Source organism: Octodon degus, unplaced genomic scaffold (genome assembly GCF_000260255.1).
Source record: "Octodon degus isolate 3935 unplaced genomic scaffold, OctDeg1.0 scaffold00018, whole genome shotgun sequence".
Taxonomy (NCBI): Eukaryota; Metazoa; Chordata; class Mammalia; order Rodentia; family Octodontidae; genus Octodon; species Octodon degus.
This window is the reverse complement of record NW_004524594.1, coordinates 14,427,510-14,445,761: the sequence shown is the minus strand read 5'-3', so window position 1 is coordinate 14,445,761 and position 18,252 is coordinate 14,427,510. Positions and strand designations below refer to the sequence as shown.

Genomic DNA, 18,252 nt, shown 5'->3' with positions numbered 1-18,252 from the left:
GAGTAGATCAAGTGAGTACTTTTTGAGGTAAAATGCTGATTAGCCCACCGTTAGGCAATCCTTGGAGCCTTGCTTGTCTTCCCTTTTTTTTTTTTTTTTTTTTTTTCCTTTTTAAATCACGAGACATACTTCATGTCATGCTGTCCCTAGAGTGAACTGCTTACTCTGCCTGCATAGTGTCTGTTGTATGGGCTGAGTGCTGCGGACAATCTTTCACCACTGAGGGCTCTTCACTGTAAGGCGGCTGCTTGATGGGAATATGGCAGGCTTTGCTTCGCATCTTCGTGTTGAGAGCTGACTTTGGGGCTCCCTGGGTGACTGGATCTCAGCAGAACTGCAGTGGTGCGGGTGTGGTAGGGAGATCTCTCCTGTGGCACCCTGGATGTTGGTGGAGGCTGGTGCATGTGGTGCTCTAGAGAACCCAGGCTTCAGTTGGGAAGGGAGCTCTGCTCCTCCAGTCTTGGCTCAGGCAGAGCAGGTGCTGGGCCTGGAGCACATGTCCCCGGCCCCAACGGGATACCCAGCACCCTGATAGGTTTGCAGAGAACACCATGCCTGATCAACAGCAGACCACAGTGACCCCTTTCAGACAAAGCAAAGCAAAGTGAGCTCACAGCAAGCAGCCTGAGATCTGTGCTGTGTCATTCTCTCATGCCTGCTGTGTTTTATCCTCCAGTGACAAGAAAAGGAAGTTGGAAATGAAGCAGGAACCCAAACAGAACAAGAAGTTGAAGAAAAACAGAGATATGAATAGAAAAGATATGAAACTGAAGCGGAAGAAATAGTAAAGATGGTATTGGTGGCTGCCCATGAAGGGATTCCCTGACTTCCCAAACCATCTCTGGCTGACCTGGGCAGCAGCCTGGATGGGTAGAAGCCTATCACGAGGGCCCCGGCAAGCACGGACACAGCCCCTGGCCATCTCTAAGCCCTGCCTGGCTGGGAGCAGTCCCTCCCCAAGGGCTCTGCTTGTGGCTGGGAAGAGCTTTTGCACTTCCGTGCAGACCCTTGTGTCCCATAGGCTTCCCTGTCCCCTTGGGCTGGCTTTTCACGCTCATTCCCACGCCTGGGGAAGCCGTGCAGACTCTGGACTCTTTCCATGCCCCTAAGTACACAGCTCTTTCATGATGCTCTAGGCGGACCTCTGGGGCCCACCATGGGCTTGTCCCGAGGCCCTCACCCGGGCAGCAGGAGGTCTGGTGTACCCAGAGGTGCAGCAGGCGCCTACTGTGTATTCCAGCATGTGCTCATGTTACTTTCTGTTCCGCTTCTGACTGCAGCTGCCCTGCTGCCCTCAGTGTCTCAGAGAAGCCTAAGCCCTTAATTTAAAGTAAGATAGAGCAGGAGTCTGCAAGCCCTATTATATTGTCAGTTGGGAAAGGCCCTTTTGCTAACAGGGCTAGCAGAGGGATAGAGAATCTATTTTTAATAAATAACGTTCTAGAAGACCCTTTGCCCGCGGGTGTCACGACATTCCTGGAGAGCTGCCTGTTGCCATTTCTGGTTGGCAGGGAGAGCATGTAGAGGGCGTGGGATCAAGGCTGGGGCTGTGTGTTGTGGCTGGAGCTTCCTAAGCCCAGCTGTGGGCGAAGGGGCAGGTACAGAGCAGGGCTGTGGTCACCGTGAAGGGCTGTGCGGCAGCTGGCAGTCCGCTGGCCATGTCTTCCTCCCCCATCTCTGCCATGTCATTTGGGGTCTCTTGCTTGTTGGGCACAAATTATCTGGTGACTTCCACACACTGGCACATTTGTTTAATGGTGTCAGTCCAAATGGAACTATTGCTCAGCTCTCTAGGTCACCCTGGGTTGGTAGAAATGTGGAAGGATGGGATGGGAGCCCAGGTTCTGTGGCCCTTGCTAGAACGGCTGTGCTGCCTTTGTCAGGAACTGGGCGACAGAGCTCTTGCTTTCCTCGTTCTGCTGCCTCCTGCCACAGACCCTCCACTGGATCTATACCAAAGTTTCCTGAGAGGAACAGGAAAATTTCCTTAGGTGGGATGTCTTCACCTGTCTCAAAAGAGGACTGATTTTCTTAAGAGTGAGAGTATTCGAAGCCAGATGGTTGGTCAGAAGTAATCCCGGTCAGAATTGTCTAGGTGTGTGATCTGTGGGTGAGGAAGCCCTTGTTCAGGGTCCAGTCCCTGGCTGGCTGCTGCCTCTGCCCTGGGCAGCAAGGGGACATTGGCTCTCAGGCCAGGAGCCCAGAAGTGCTCTGACACTGGCTGTGACCCTCAGAGCTTGGCACCTTTGTGATGTGAAACTCACGTTGAAATTGAGGCCTCCTGTGAGGTCTGGGGCAGTGGGAGCTGCGGAGGCAAGGGTTCATCTGTGCGCGAAAGTGGGGCAGTCGGGTGGGGCTGGCACGAGAGCTGCTTGGACGGTGCAGGGGTTGGCCGTGTGGCGGTGCTGGTACTGCTTTGCACTCTATAAGCTCTTTACAAGCAGAAACGTGCAGCCCCCTGGCCCGGCTCTCCAGCTTCTGAACTGTGATTTACTGTCTTTATAAGCCGTCCACTCTCGCGTGCATGCTCAGCCACAAATGGGCCACCCCCCGTATAGGCTGCTTCTGCCTGTGCTCCAGGTCAGATCTGCCCCCAGGATGGTGGTGATGGCGCCACCTCCAGGCCCTGGGGAGCAGGGGGAGAGCCTGGCACTGCGGGTGCCATTAGCCCCTGTGCTGCCCGCTGAGACTACTGAATAGGACTGGCCTGAGCCGGGCAGAGCCCCACATGGGCAGCAGAGTATGCGCCATGCGCTCTGCCTGGCTCAGAAACAGCCCTGTGGCCTGGGAGCCCTGTCTTCCCAGGAACGTGGTCCCCTCTGTTGAAAAAGGAAGTGAGGGTCCCACCTGCCGAATGAGTCCCGGTGCTTTCGTGGATTGGTAAAGCACCGCTTCTAACCAGCCTCTGTGCGGTCTCCCTGTGTGTTCTCCTTCAAACCCGAAAGGGCATGCCTCCCTAGCCCTCACCATCTGGTCCCCAGACAGTGACATCTGTATAGCTCAACAGCTCAGTGGTCTCGGGAGATGTCACTTGTGAAATGAATTCAGACAGGCCTGCTCTGAACGCTGTCACCCGGATAGAAGAGGCCAAAGAAGCCCGAACAAAGACAACTCCTCACTGGCCCCCCAGCCAGGAGGGGGCTGACTCTAGCCTGCCTCAGCGTGTCCGTGGGCTCATCTGGTCCTTGCCATCCCCAGGGGCCCAGGAGTGACCGAGAGACACAAAGGGGCCCTGAAGCTGGGAGGGAAGGAAGTGACCGGCACCTGGTAGACATTCAGGCTCGTTATCTGAGGCTGTTATGACCTGGCAGTGGGTGTGGGGCTCGGGGCGGGTTGCAAGGCCTTGGGGCCCAGGGCGGCAGCACTTCAGATTGGTGTAAAGGGCAGACCTCCTTTGAAGGCTTGAGTGAAACAGAGTCTGTGATGGCGCCTTGAAAGGCTTGGGCTTCCTGGCACTGCTCTGCCTTTGTCATGAAAGTTGTGGCCCTGCTGCGTCTGGCCAAGGGGACACTGGATGGAGAAGGGTGACAGGCAGAGTGCAGGAAGGAAGCAGAGCATGAGGAGGAACACTGGGGCCCGGCAGCCTGGGAGGAAGGCAGACCTGCGGTTAGCTCTGCTGGCCTGGCCGTGGTGCCCTCTGCCTGCAGGCCAGTGCTACACCAGATGGGTGAATGGTGCCTTTGTGCTTTTATGTGTGGTAGTGTGTGTGCACGTGAGTGCACGCATGTGTTCGCTCTGCACGCGGCCCATGCTGCTCTCAGCCCTGGTTCTCTGTGAGAAGTGAACTGAAGCTGGCAGTGGAGGAGAGACTGCCCCTGGGCCCCTGAACCAGGAGTCGGTCCACCCGCCGGGGTCAGTGATGACGTACCCCACTGACATTACAGACCCAGGGCCTCGCAGGTGCTAGGCCAGTGTTGTGATGCGCAGCTCCATCTCCAGGCCTTGAAATATTTTAAATGTTTAAGGATATGTACCTACCATACACAAGCCCAGAAAAGCCCTGTGCCTCCTTTGGCAGAACCGGGGATTGAACTCCAGCTATTCTGCTGAGCTGTCTCCTCAGCCCCTCTGTGCCTTCTTTTAAACACCTCTTTGAATAGCAAAAATCTTCAAAGAGTGAAGAAAGCCCTAAGGTGACTAGAGTCAGAGCATAACTAGCCCTTGCCTTCTAGGCTGGGGGTACCACCCGCTCCACATGGTGACTGGGGACCTATGCCTGCTCACCTTGTTCGCAGGGCCTCCGCACTGTGCCCTCTCCCTGTATCCCCCAGGGGGCGCTGTGGTCCACACGGCAATAGTGCTCCAGGCTGGGCGTGAAGCTACTGGGCTTGGCCCCTGCCCCAGCAAAGCTGGAAAGTGGGGCTTCCCCGGGACTGGCCCTGACAGGTCTTACATCCCATGGATCAGGCGGGATTGTTACTGAGCCATAGCCACTGTAGGTCACATTTCCAGTGACCGTCACATTTTTCTTTAAGCCTGGGGTATAGCATTTTTTAAAATCTCAGTTTCTGCCTGGAGAAAAACCTGGGGCCTGAACATTATTCTCACCAAGGCCCCTGCCAGGGCTCAGCCAGCCAGGGTCCAGGCGCCCCAGGTGCCCCAGAGCCCAGCTTCCCAGACACCCACAAAGCCCCAGGCCCCCCTGAAGCTGCCCGCTTCCTCAGGCTGGCTTCTGCTCTGTGGCCTGTGCCTGCTTGAACATGTGCCTCACCTCACAGGTGGAGTTGCTCAGCAGGGACACATCCAGCCCAACAACGGGACAGGCGAGTCCAGTCCCGCTTCAGGGGGCTCTTTGCGGACAGGGGAGCCCTGGTAGCAGTGAATGAGCTCTCCTCTGTCCCCAGCTCGGAGCTAGCCCCTGCAGGAGCGGTGAGACCAAGATCATTGTTACTGATCTTTTATTGTTAATAAAACCATGGTCCATTTACAGTGAGTGACAACATTAATGTATAGTTACAGTATAGTACAATATTACAGCAATAAAATAACACCTATTCCTTTGTACATCCAGCTCAAGCAGCTAGTTGAAAATATTTTCCAGATTGCAAGCCCCAGGGACTTTTCAAGGTGACAGAAGTGACACCTCAAGTGCCCAGGGCTTTTGATGAATAAATAGTTCCTGTGGGGCAGCCAGGCTACACCCAGAGCAAGCTGTCCTTGACACTGTCCCGGTGTCTGGTCTCTACACAGGCCGGGACATGTCCGAGGGTCCTCCTCTCCCAACCTTTTCCTCCACCAAGGACCTGTCCTTTGCCCAGGAGCCATGCTTCCCAGTGAGAAGTGTGGCCATCGTCTGCTCCTGAGTTAAAGGACCTTTCACTTGAGGCTGGGCCAGGAGGTCCTATCGGTGCCGCTGCCTGTGCCCACATTGGCAGCCTAGATCCAGGCCTGCGTTACAAAACTCACCCCTTACTTTGGCCCCTAGCAGCAGCAGCAAGCCGAGGTCACCAAGATCCTGTGCTGTGTCCCACACATTGTGGGCTCGGAAGCCATTAGCTGGGAAAACACGTTAGCGGTTCTCAAGGGAGAGCCACCACAGACCCTGGCTCTGTGGAAAACGGGAAGACGAAGTAGGCCGGGGCAGCCCACACCAAGCCTTTCACACACAGGCTCCTGGAAGCCACGTCCAGGGACGGGGGCAGCCTTGCATCTGGAAAGCAAATACTGGCTTGGCATCGGTGGGCCTGGGCTCAGACAGGATACATTCATAAGAAGCCCCAGAGGGAGAGGGCAGAGCTTGGAACTGAGGTGGAGGGGACACGCGGGGGGATGCAGGGTGGCCTGCAAGGTGCCAACGGGTGCAGACAGAAAGGCCACCTTCTGGCCATAGCCCTTTCTGGTTGAGTAAAGCGTTAGCTCTATGGTAGGGTCATCTGGTGCCAGGTGTGCTCTGGGCACAGGTGCCAACCTGCAGAGAGATCCACAGCAGGGAGGGTGTCTGGGCAGGGCAGGGAGCCCAGCCCCACCTTGGGGGCTTCCAGCCAGCGGCTCACACCCGGGAGGTGACGTAGACTGAGTGCACGCGCTCAGCCAGGGTGCTCTGGAGGTCCTGCAGCGGGTCCAGGCCCTGCACCTTGCTGCTGCGGCCGTAGATGAGCTGCCGGAAGGCGTCCTGTTCCAGCAGGGCCCTCATGTGCTTCAGGAAGAAGCCCTCACAGAACAGGGCCAGCTCGGGGGCATTGTGGATCTGCAGATGGAGAGGAGGGCTGAGGCCTCTGCCTTGCTCGGCCCCACCTGAAAGCCAGGGCCCAGCCTTGCTGCCCACACCCAGGCCCGTCTGCCTCTTGAGTCCCTTCCCCCTCGTCTGGATTCCATCTGTAAGCATCCCCTGGGAGTGGGCCTATCCTGGGTTCAAGTCCTACCTGTGCCACCAAGAATATTAACTAAGTCCTGGCCAGGGCCACCATCATCTCCTCTGCTTGTGTCACCTGGGCACTGCACTGGGCTAACAGCTTCCCTCCTGAGAGCAGGAACCGCACTGCCAGTGGCCCGCGACCCCCCCCCCCCGCAGAAGCTCGCCACCCCGGCCAAGCGGCTCCACCCGCGAACACCAGCCGACCGTCCCATGGCCCCCCCCGCCTGTGTATGCCCTTGCGGGGAGGGTGCTGGGCCCATGGTGATGGTTGGTGAACTGCGTGCCTGCTTTGGAACAGGCACTTGGTGCTCAGCTCACAGCCTCCCTACAGCTCCCACAGCACTGAAGTTCTGGTAGGGCAGCAGTGGGCTCCCACGGACTCCACCCGCTGACCAAGGTAAGGCTGACGGCATGGATATGAAGGAGATCAAAGCCAGCATGGGGCAGGGTCAGCGTGGCCATGGAGGGCTGAGACCACCGCTGGTGCTGGGACCAGAAGTGCTCCTAGAGAGTGGAAGTCCTGGGGCAGTGAGGAGTTGAGGGAGAACACAGCTGGCCTGGGGCGATCAAGAGAGGAGGGGAGTGACCCGAGGGTGGCACCCTGGGTGCCTCAATGAGTGTGACATGGATTGGCTTTTATCTCATTTGCAAGCAGTGGGAAACAAGGAAGGGAGGTGGGCCTGGTCCTTGGGAAAAGAACTTCGTGGATTGCATGGGAAAGCCTGACACAGTTGTCTGGGACAGGATAAGGGGCCGTACTGAGCACAGTGGAGGTGGAGGGAAGTGGGCAGAACAGTGGTCCAGAGAGAGAGGTGGCCTCGCTGCGCTCATGTACTGAGACAGGCAGGAGTGGGGAGACATCGTGAATGGCTGAATGGATGTGACCTGGCTCAGCTTTGCACCAGGTCCTGGAGCTCGGAGATGTCTGAGCCCAGCAGCGGGCCACAGCTGTGCTCTGCACTGCTCTCGGTGGTCCAGCTCCCCGAATGTCGTAGTCGTAGCCCACCTCAGTGCTGCAAAACCAGGACAGGTGGGGGCACCCTCCCTCACCTTGGCATATTTGTAGGTGTTCACGGCGCACTCCACGCTGAGGGTCTGGGAGCACAGGATCTCGCAGTGCCTCTGCAGGGCATCCAGCTGGAACAGGCTGGCGGCTGACAGCAGCTGGTGGGGGCAAAGCGGCCCTTGGGTACTCCCGGCCAGGCTGTGGTCCAGGCATCAGGGAGCAGCAGTCCATGGGGAGAAGGCAGGCCTGCTGTCTGATGCTCCCTGGTCACACCACCCCTGTCCCTGCCTAACCCGTGGGCATGGCCGAAGAGGCCAGGCTCTGAGGTGGTCGCCATTCCAGTCTCTCCACAGAGCCCCAGCTGTGGGAGGAGAGGAAGGACTCCGCAGCGAACCACCTTCCCCTCCTCTTGCCCCTCCATGCGCTGCACTTCTGAGCATGGGGCTGCGCCATGCAGAGGTCCAGGGGTGCAGGGTTGCTCACCTCCAGGATGTCAGCGGTGGGGATCTCCAAGGATTCGGTTCCTCCGTAGTACAGATACTGCATCATTAGCTGCAGTGGAAGAGGCCCCAGAGAGTGCCGTGCCAGTCCCCACAGGACTGCTCCAGCTGTGCCCCTGGGGCTGGCCTGGCTTCAGGTATAATTTTCTATCCCTACACTCTGCTTAGGCTGCCTCTCAAATGCTGTTTCCTGCAAAACGTCACCTCTGGATGCTGACCCAAGACCGTGTATCTCCCTCCTGTTCACTCCATGATTTCCCTCCAATCCCCACACAGCCCCTGAGCCTAGGATGGCAGACGCCCCCTTAGCATATGACGATCACTGCTTTTGGTCTACCCATGGAGCCTGGAGTCCGGAGGGAGGTACCTGAAGGAACCACCATCTAACCCATCACCCTCAAGCTGGCACGCGCTCCCCGGGGAAGGAAGCGCAGAGCCCAGGCCCCGATCCCAAGCTTGCTGGGGTGCCTGGCAGAAATGCTGGGGCTCTTGGGAGTGGGTGGGGGTCCTGGGATACCCCAGGAAGTGGCTGTAGTGAGGTTTAAGTTACCCACTCTACCAACTCACTGGAGCCTGCGAAGGCTCCTGGTTGGAAAGAGAACCAGATCCCTCTGGCTTGCTAAAGCGACAGCCACATGCAGGGCTGGCAGGTTTTGGAGTAAACAAGGCTCCCGCCGTTCATCTGGGCTCTGTTAGGACTGGCACTCAGGCTCCAGAGGCACCAGAGGGTTGAAGAGGAAGCCAAGGTGGGGAAAGGAGACGGCTGCCCCTCCCCTCAGTGGAGCGAGGCTGTTACGTGGCCGCAGGGCTAAGGCACAGACACTGGCTCCCCAGGGCGGGGACTAGGGTAGGCAGGCAGGTGGGTCGGACCTTGGAGATTCCGAGGCAAGGGCCTGGCCAGGGATCCTGCAGCCTAGAGCGCCCCTTCTAGCCCAGAGAGGGGTGGCCTCCTGTTGTACTTAGGGAGCTCAATTTGGCAAAGCCCAGCCAGCTGTGGGAAGTGGAACCACAAACCAGAGAACTGGCACTGGAGCCTTGCTAAGGGACGGAGGGGACCAGCAGAGGTGGGTTAATCCCACACAGCCTACGAGCTGGGGACAGATGATAGTCACCTTTCCCCCAAAGCAGGTGGCCCGTGGGGCTGGATGGGCGATGGCAGGAAGGGCAGCAGGCAAACTTGGTGCAGGGGGACAGCAGCTTCAGCCTGCCTGAGGGAGACACTTAGAAGCTGAGGCCTTTGGGCTCTCCCTGAGACCTAGAGTTTGTTCACCGTACGAAAGCTGCTGGCCATAGGTGGTTTTGGGGCTAAGATGCGCTGTGTGAATTATACAATAGAGACTAAAAACTTAGTGTGAGATCATGCCTGTGTGTGTGTGTGTGTGGTGCTGGGGGTTGAGCCCTGTGCTCGTGTACTCATACCCAGCTCCACCCACAGCCTTTTTTGAGATGGGATCCTGTGAAGTTGCCCAAGCTAGGCTTGAACTTGAGATCCTTCTGCCCAGCCCTCTAAGAGTGCTGGGACTACAGGCATGTGCCAACATGCCCCATTTGTGTCTGATTTGTTTTACTGCTTACATGTTGAAATATAATGTTTTGGCTACATTGGCTAAGGAAATCAAACTTTTGCCTTTTTAAATTTTAGATGTGACTACTAGAAAATTTTGACTGACAACTTGTGACCCACAATATCTTTCTTTTTTCTTTTTTATGTATTTGGTATACCGTTTCACTACGCAGCTTGGATTTGTAGTGATCATCCTGTTTTCAGCCTCGCCAGTGCTGGGATTACAGGCATGTACCACCATGCCCAATCTTGGTGACTGGCTCAGTGTGCCCAGGGTGCAGGGCCTGTGGGGCCTGTGGTGGTGCTGGGGATTGAACCCCGTTCCCTGTACTTGCCTATGCAGGTACTTAGTCCATTGAGCTATCTTGACAGCCCTTACATTATCTTTCTATCTGACACGAGAGCTTCGAGCTCCTCAGCTATTTCTTCCTTCCTGGCTTTTGTATGGAGCCCTGACCTAGATTGCTGGCTTGATGCTAACCTGTCCAGGGGAGCCCAGGAATCAGGAGTGGAGGTCCAAGGACCCATCTGAGATGATGGCCACACAGAACGCTAGAGTTCTGTACCCACAGTGCTCTGGGCCAGAACTCAGGAAAGGTCTGACTGAACGTTTTCAAGGCTCCTGTGATCAATGGCTATTGTCCCCATTTACCCTCTCACCAACCCCAGGAGGTCATTGGCTGCTAAGTGGGTGAGGAGACTTGCCATGTCACCTGTCCACTTGTGTCCACCAATGCCAGCCGGCCTCTGGGACCAGCCTCCTGGCTGTGATCACAAGTCCATCTCACATTCCAACTCACCTGAACTTTGCAGTTCTTGGCCAGACAAATTTCTAAAGCTGCCCTCCCCAGAAAGTTTGGAGAAAGAACAGGAGACATCCTTGTACTCCTGCCAGAGCTGGGGGACCCCCTGCATATCTCACTACCCCTGCCCAGGCTGGGCCACCTATGTGATTCAACTAGCCTTGCCAGGAATGCCTGACTGGTCCCTGTGAAGTAGCCAGGCCTCTTCCATGCCTTCCTTGCCTTTCTAAATGCAGACGTCCTGGCTTTGAAGCCTGGCTCCTCCCTTCCCAAATGCATCAACTTCAGACTCTGTCAACCCTGAGGGGATAATCTACCTGCAGCCCTTAGGAGCTTCAATGAAGAGCAGGTGAAGCACCGGGAAGCTCTCCTAGGAGGGTGTTGGAGCTCTTACCCCCACGGAAAGCCTTCCGGAGCTTCCTGTGTCCCTGGGTTAAAATTCACGCCCCTCATGAATTCACTTCCATTTCTGTCTGGAACACGCCACGGATTCTGGGGCTCTGTGCATGCTCTCCCTTCCACCTGGAGCTCCTCCCAACCTCAGCCAGCTGCTGCTGCTCTAGGAAGCGCCCCTCACATGGAGATGCATCTTTCTTGCGCCCTTGGAGCCATCCTGTGCATCACAGCTGTCTCACAGAACACAGGCCTGTACCATTCGCTGCTATCTCCCGACCCATGAATGGCTCAGTAAGCAACTCAAGGGCAAATGAGAGGAAATCAGTTGTTTTAAACAGTGCCTTCCTCTACTTCCATGAGGCGTGGATTCTGTGACTATTGTCATCCATACACAGCCCTCCTGGGCAATGCAGGACCCTGGAAATCAACCCTGCCCTCTGTCCCCCAAATCTGGAGACCCGAAGTTGCCACTTTCCAGAGAGGAGCTCTTAGCCTGGGCTGTTCCTCCAGGCCTTGCCTGCACCTGCCTTAATGGGAGTTCCCATTATGTAACATCCCAAGCTTGATCTGTGTGACCAGCACGGCTTCTGCCTGACCAGCACCGGAGCTAGGCACCCCATGGAGGCTCAGATGCAGGGGGCTGGGGGCCTGTGTGTGCAGCGAGCTCACTCGGACGTGAGCACCCTCAGAGCACATGGGGGTGTTTGCAGGCCGCCCTGGTCCTCGCTCTGGGGCTTAGAGCTTGAGACCACCAAGGAAGGGCTCCCTTCTTTTTGCACAGGAAAAAACCCAGACCAGTGATGGTGAACTTTTAGGAGTATTCAGAAATGCCAACAGCCCACCGTGGCACCCATGCCATGTTTGCTACCACTGACTCAGACACTGACCACTGGTGGCAAAGCACAGAGGCCACCGGGATGCAGGGGAAGACCAGGACCAAGTTCTGGCTGCCCTGACCTTGGAGGGAAGGCCAAAGGTGGCTGGGGGCGCGGGCATCCGCAGGACAGCACAGCACAGGCCTGCTTACCTGGAAAATGTGGTACTTCATGTCGCTGATCTCAATGGTTTTGCTGCTATCGCCATCTTGTTCTGATTTATTGGTCATTAGTGTCTTAAACCTGCAGCAAAAGAGACAAAAAAAAGACAGAACTAGGATGTGACTTTTATTCTGTCACTGTAAAGTGACAGCACCATCTGTCGCCTGACCAGGTACCGGGAGATGGCCCCGTTTGGAACACTACATCGCTAGAGTACCCAGTGGGAGCGATGTGTTACCTCCTCCTGGGCTGAGCCCTGTTTGGCCCCCTCCACCCCTCCCAGCACAGCACCCTGATGCCTGTGCTTAGAACACTGACTCTTATCCCAGAGTATTTCAGTGTTCTCATGACACAGAGCAGTAAGTCCGCTGGAAGGGCAGCCCCTGAGTGCTTCCTGTAGTCCTCCAGGCCTGTTCCTATTGTGCCCCAGGAGTGCTGATTCCTGCCAGCCGCTCTGCTCCAGCTGCCCTGCGTTGCTGGTGGGGGACTCTGTCATCCCAGATCACCTACCTGTTGGAAGCCGTCACCAGGAGGACTTTGTGTGCATAGAACAGCTTTCCTTCCACTAGGAAGGTCACATCCGACATCTCCTTGTTGTTCAGGAAGTGAGGGTCTGTGAACAGGGAGAGGCAGGGAGTGGCCTGCGAGTCCACGGCTGGAGTTTCCAAGAGGTTGGGGCAGGGCAGGTGTGAAAACTGAGGCAGGGCCTCAGCACTTAGCAATGGAAAAGGAAGACATGGTGAGGGGACGGGTGTGCCGGGGTGGAGGGGGACAGCTCACCTAGCCTGGCGGGCAGGGTCTTCCGGATCTCCGGGATGCTGGGAATGGGGCTGCTGCCATAGCAGTGTGTGAAGATGCCGGCCAGCTGCTGGATGACGGAGTCGTTCTGTGGGGGGAGAGGCAGAGGGGCGGTCAACTCACCTGCAGAGGCTGGCTGTTTACAGCTACATCAGGCTCATTTGAAAGGTGCAGGCCAGTGTCAGAGCCGCCACTGTCTTTTGTTCCTGCTAGAGCTGGCTTGGCAAGAGAGTCAGTTCCTTCATCGGCGGTTCCTCAAATGGCTGTTTTGGCGAGACTCCAGTACAGACAAAGCCACGGCCTCTGCCCCCTACAGGCAGGCGCTGCGGGGCTGTGTGCGTGTGTGCGTGCATGTGTGCCTGCCTGCCTGTGTGTATGTCCATGTGTGTCTGCCCGGGTGTCAGTCTGTGACCTGGGTCCCTGAGCCTGGAGGAGGCACTGATGGGCCACTCACTTTGCTGGTCTTGAGGATGTCGAACATGAGCTGCAAGCCCTCGGTCACCAGCTCCTCATTGTACTCCTCCTCCTTGATGGAGCTGAAGTCCCGCAGCAGGCTCTGCACTACCGAGTACCGAGACTGGGAGAATGAGGTCCGCAGAGACTCGAGCCAGATGTGCAGCTTCCAGGGGACACCTGGCCAGGGTGGCAAGAGGGGCTGTCATTTACCTCATGAAGTGTTCCTCTTGAAGATGACACGTGCAGGGGGCCCTCTGTGCCCTTATGTCTACAGAGCAATGTTCCCCGCACACCCTGCTGGCTGCCCGTCACTGTGTGCTCAGTGAGTGGCAATGGAGGAATGTGATGAAAGCTCTCACAGACTCTGAGAGGTCGGGCTTGAAGGCCGGGGTTGAGGTCAGCTGGAGTGCAGACGCTCAGGCTCCAAAGCCTGAAGTCCCACAGAACCCTTTGCTGGGGAGACCCCTTAACTCTGGAGGGGTGGTCAGGTGGACTTGGAGGCCCCCCAAATGTTCAGGGCACTCAATCCCCAGCCTCCATCCTAGACAAAAGTTGGAAATGAACCCAGTCCTGTCTCAGAGATTTCCCACTGGCTCACATCCAGGGCATGTCATGACTTTACCAGCTCCCCAGAGGGTGGCAGAGGGCTTGCAGTGTAATTTAAAACCGTCTGTGGCATTCATGACAAAGGCCAGTCCTATTCCTGGTAAAGTGATAGCCCCTGCTCCCCCCAAGCCTGACTACATGATTGAAAAGGATGGGGGGGGGATTCCCCTGGGACATGGTGAGTTAATGTCCTGGGGTTACTGAATGCCAGTGGGAGTGATGACCCATTGACACAGAGGCCCCCCTGCTGCTCTCTGGCCCAGCCCTGGATGTCATGCATGTGGCCTGTGACAATGTGGGCCAAGTCCTCCCAGGGGCACCAGCTCATGCTTCAGGGGACATCGTCCCATGCTTAGCTGAGGGTCTCCAGTGCCAAAACTATGGCGAAAGAAGAGAACCAAGACTTGGAGAGCTTCCATGGTGCACAACTAGCGCGGTATGGCTCAAGTGTGTCCGTCTTAGCAGCCTCCTATGAGGATACAGAAAGGCCACATCCCCAGACCTGAGGAGTCGGTAGACGTGTGACTCCTCATATACACATCCTCAGGGCACTGCCGAGACTCCCTGCTGTGGCAAGGATCAAGGGCAGGCTTAAGGACAGAGCGCTGTTAGTGCATGTCCTTGCCCCAGGGTCTAGTCTATGCGTGGGGCCTGCTGGCGAGCAGCAAGGAGTGACTGTGTATGCGAACGCACGTGTGTGCGTGCGCACCTGCGTGTCTTACCCAGGGCCCGCAGCTCCATGGTGATGTCCACGTAGCCATGCTCGGCACTGTAGTACATGGCCTCCTGCAGTGCCTTTGTGCGCGTCCGGCTAGGCCGCACCGGTCCCTCGCTGCCACTGCCCTGGCTCGATGCGTCGCTTTCCTCCACTCCCTCCGCCAGGATCTCCTCCAGGGATAGAACATCTGCTTTTGCCTGCTGCGGCTGAGTCAGGAGTTTCCTCAGGACGTTCCTGCAGGCCAAGCCACGAGGATGAGGATGGGGTCCTACCAATGGATGACCAAGCCCATATGGGCTCCACAGGCTAATAGCAGTCTTTCCTTCCCAGGAAGGACGAGCCAGGGCACCTAGAGATCCCCATCTCTAGACCAGGGGAAGATGGGAGGGTGCAGGGGACCTGAGGGACAGCTGCCCTAGTATAACTAAGGGCTCCTGGGCTGTGGCCTCTTCTGGGGCCGATGTGAGGGCACTGAGTACAGCAGAGCCTGGGAAGGGGTGGATGCTCCTGAACAGTAGCGTCACAGGCGTGAACGCGGCAGACATGGGACATGCCCAGGGCTATTCCCCTCTTGCTTGTGGAGCAGCATGAGGAAGAATGTCACATCTTCACACGTGGGATGGTAGACCCGTGTACCGCTGTGTTCCACCCTGGGCAGTCCCACAGGCACTGCCATTTATGGGTGACCAACATGTGGTGGTCACGGCCACACTGGGGGCAGTGCAGGCAGAGTTGGGGCTATGACTCTGGGGAGGGTGCAGCTGCAGCACAGGCAAGATTCAAGGGCCACCTGGGGGCGGAGCCTGGGCCACATCCTGGGGCTCCCTGTCCAAGCACCCCCCAGACTCATAGCCCCGAGGCCCCCTGGAAGGACCCAGGGCCACCCCAAGGCATTGCTAGCTGTGGTGGGCTCATTTGGTGCTTTGATAGCTTCAGAGTTTATAGAGCACCAGGGGGTGGTAGGGGAAGGTGAGGTGCCAGTGCCTATCCCAAAAGTACAGTCTGCCTGAGGGACAGTGACAGGCAGAGAAGCCAATGGGGCAAATGCGGGGCCTGGGGGGGAGGAAGGCCTTGGGCAGTGACATCAGAGATGGTGCCTGGGGTGGAGATGGGTGAAGAGAGAGGGTCTGAACAGTACAGAGACAAAGCCTTCAGGCCGTGCTGGTGATGGTGATGGGGATGGGGAGGGCACCCAGGGACAGCAAGGAGGTAACCCACTGGCCAGCCCCTCTCCACACCTTTTCAACCCTCTAGCATTTTCTACTTCCTGTTTGAAGTAATGCCCAATGGCGCTGATCTCAGCCTGCTGCTGCCCGTTATAACTCGGCAGGTTCACCCTCTGTTTGGGGGCATCTTCTTAGCTGAGCCATGCACTTTGTGGATGGTTACCCTGAGGCCACCACGGGGCACTGGAGGACCCCACCAAGCAGAGTGGTGCTGCATTAGGTGGGCCCTGGCAGCTGCAGCTGTAACTGTCTTCTCTGGAAAGCGGAACCAATGGTGCTGGCTGGGCACTGTCCCAGCTCCAGGGCTATCAGGACCTCTCTGAGCTACTCCAACCTGGCATCTTCAGGCCTAGCTTTCACTCAGGCAATCTGGGCTCACAGGAGCCTATTTCTCAATCCCCATGTCACCTGGGGCATGTATGTGGGGTGTGTACCTGTGGCCATGGGCAGCTGAGTGGCTGAAGCAGTTCATGTCCTCGTGGAGGGAGGAGGCCATGCCGCTGGCTTCAAGCATGCTGAGGAGGGGGTCGGCGCCCCGGCTCAGCAGCAGGCTGACCAGCTCGTAGTTCCCTGAAAGATAAGGGGGAGATCTGAGGATGAAGAGGGAGCCAACAAGGGGCAGTGAGGTGAAGGGAAAGGGGTGGGTGAGGGGACTTTGGTTGTGAGCCCTGGGGAACCCTAAAGAAAGCCGGCTCCTTTTGTCTGGGAGAGGGAGGAGGAGGGCTGGCTGTGTTCTGTCCTGCCATGGTCCCTCCTGGGCCTACACAGGGAATGGCCCTGCTCTGCCGGCTCCTTTCTGGGCACAGTGCTCAGCAGGATGCCATGGGCAGTCTAGGGGACACCCCCAAGGGCCTGGAGGGAATGATTTCAGGGGAGGGTATGTCTGCACACCCAGCCTGGGATTGGGTGCCTACCAGCTGCGGAGGCCAGCTGCAGGGGCGTCTCCGCGTAGCTGTCCTCACCGCTGCTCACTGCTGAGCCCTCCACGTGGGCACCTGCATCCAGCAGCAACTACCAGGGGCACAGAGAGGTGGGTACCAGTCAGCACTTAGCTCGGCTGTGGGGAGCCTCTGGGAAGGGCAGAGGCAGCCAGGGTCGGGTGTGGGGCTGGAGCTCTCTCCAGGCCTGTGACACTGCGCAATTCACCCTGAGGCTGGAGAACTGGAACTGGAGAACCCCCCTGGACCAAGGCCCTGAGGGGACCCACCGCTACCATTTCTCTAGAGGCTTCCCCACCGACTGGCCTCGGTGGCCTGTCCAGGGAACCTCATGTGGATAGGCAGAAGAGAACTGTCACTCTTAAACTACAGGAGAAACTGAGGCCCTGGGACAGCAGGTGTTGGAACAGTGCGGTGCGGTGCTGGTCGCTGACCAGTGTCTGACCAGGGGCAGGTGCTTCAACTCTCCAAGCCTCTGTCTTTGCCATCTGCAAAGCAGCACTGCTGAGGTGAAATGAAACAAGGCTGCAGGGCACAGGCTTGGAGACCTACATCTCCACAGCTCCACGCAGAGGCCCAGCAGTTTATCTTCCTGGGCTGCCAAAAGGAAGAGGCAGGATGTCCCACTGTCTAGGGAAGCAAGAGGCCTTTCCCTGTCCCAGCTAGGGCAAGGTTGCCAGTAGACAATAGGACTGGAGGCTCCTAGGCTCCTGGAGACACACCCTGCTTGGGGCCTGCCTGTGTGAGGAGCAGCTGACCTCCAGCTTCTCTGCAGGAGACTGCTCGGTCAGAAACTGCCCTGCCCAGGCCGTGGAGGCGGAGTCCTGCCCGTGCAGATGAAACTGGGCCCCGGTCCAGGCAGGCCCAGAGCAGAGCTCTCAGGCCGAACTCCCCTTGGCTTCTTGGGAGGGTAGGAGCTGCCAAGCGGGCCAGGTGTGGCCCTGTTCCTACCCAGGGCCAGGACATGCACCCTGCTCCCCCACGCCTCACAAGCCAGCTGAGGACAAGGGCAGCATAAGGACTTCCAGTAGTACAGGAGGAGGGTGCCGGGAAATCCAATGGCCCTGGGTGGCGTGTGGGGTGTGGCTAGTGCCCCGGCTGGTGTGGGAGGCGGCTCTGCCCTAACTTTCCTCTTCTGGAACCACCACTCAGGAGGGAGCCAGGGTGTGGGGCTGGCTTGGGAGTGGATTCAGGAGAGGAGTGAAGGGTCAGGGAGAGCTGGAGGGCAGAAAACAAAGTGCCATGCGCAGGAGAAACCGGGCCTCTGCCCTTCTTGGGTCTGGGTCTTTGATCCCACATTGCTGCATGGATTTTTGTACTAATGCTGTTCTTAGCACAAACCAGGTGGGCGCTGCCCTGCTGATCAGGTGCGCCCGGCTGAAGTACACCTCGGAATCCAGAGTGAGGCTGGGGCTGTATTCAGCATCAGTCCACTGGGAAGTGGGGGACACAATGTGCACCCAGCAGGAACTCACCTGGACGACAGAGATGTGTCCGTGCAGCACAGCAAACGTCAGCGAGGTCCAGTGCCGACTATCGGGATGGACAGAGGGGTGCCTGAGAGAATTGTTTGGAACCTGGAAAACACAACAAACGATTGGTGTTTTCTTAGTTAGGAGGGTGACCTGGAGGAATAGTGAACAGGAGTCAACTCCACTCGATTGGTAATTGTTATGGTTTGGGTCTAGTTGTCCCCCCAAAGCCTCATGCAGTCATGGGGTGAGGACTTCTAGAATTTGTGTTAACTCATGATCCACTGGGATTATGTGTGATCCAAGGCTGGGATTATGGGTCTTAATACTGCTGGGATTATCCATAGGTGGGTAAATTCTGGGAAGTACCCATAGGT

At 57.3% G+C, this 18,252-nt stretch overlaps 2 protein-coding genes across 3 annotated transcripts in view; one reads left to right on the top strand and one right to left on the bottom strand.

Moving 5' to 3' along the window:
* Nat10 (N-acetyltransferase 10) overlaps positions 1-1,448 on the top strand; it is a 36,344-nt gene extending 34,896 nt beyond the window's left edge. For both annotated transcript variants that reach the window (XM_004627059.2, XM_023710653.1), the window contains exon 29: positions 677-1,448. In XM_004627059.2, the coding sequence (XP_004627116.1) occupies positions 677-785 (109 nt within the window). In that variant the 3' untranslated portion in view covers positions 786-1,448. The remainder of the gene's footprint in view (positions 1-676) is intronic.
* Positions 1,449-5,905: 4,457 nt separating this feature from the next.
* Abtb2 (ankyrin repeat and BTB domain containing 2) overlaps positions 5,906-18,252 on the bottom strand; it is a 165,384-nt gene continuing 153,037 nt past the window's right edge. The window contains exons 7-17 of the mRNA XM_004627058.2: positions 17,879-17,980; positions 16,380-16,476; positions 15,900-16,035; positions 14,244-14,473; positions 12,914-13,092; positions 12,442-12,547; positions 12,172-12,274; positions 11,652-11,742; positions 7,845-7,913; positions 7,406-7,519; positions 5,906-6,187 (exon numbers count right to left, since the gene is read on the bottom strand). Of these exons, the coding sequence (XP_004627115.1) occupies positions 5,990-6,187; positions 7,406-7,519; positions 7,845-7,913; positions 11,652-11,742; positions 12,172-12,274; positions 12,442-12,547; positions 12,914-13,092; positions 14,244-14,473; positions 15,900-16,035; positions 16,380-16,476; positions 17,879-17,980 (1,425 nt within the window). The 3' untranslated portion in view covers positions 5,906-5,989. The remainder of the gene's footprint in view (positions 6,188-7,405; positions 7,520-7,844; positions 7,914-11,651; positions 11,743-12,171; positions 12,275-12,441; positions 12,548-12,913; positions 13,093-14,243; positions 14,474-15,899; positions 16,036-16,379; positions 16,477-17,878; positions 17,981-18,252) is intronic.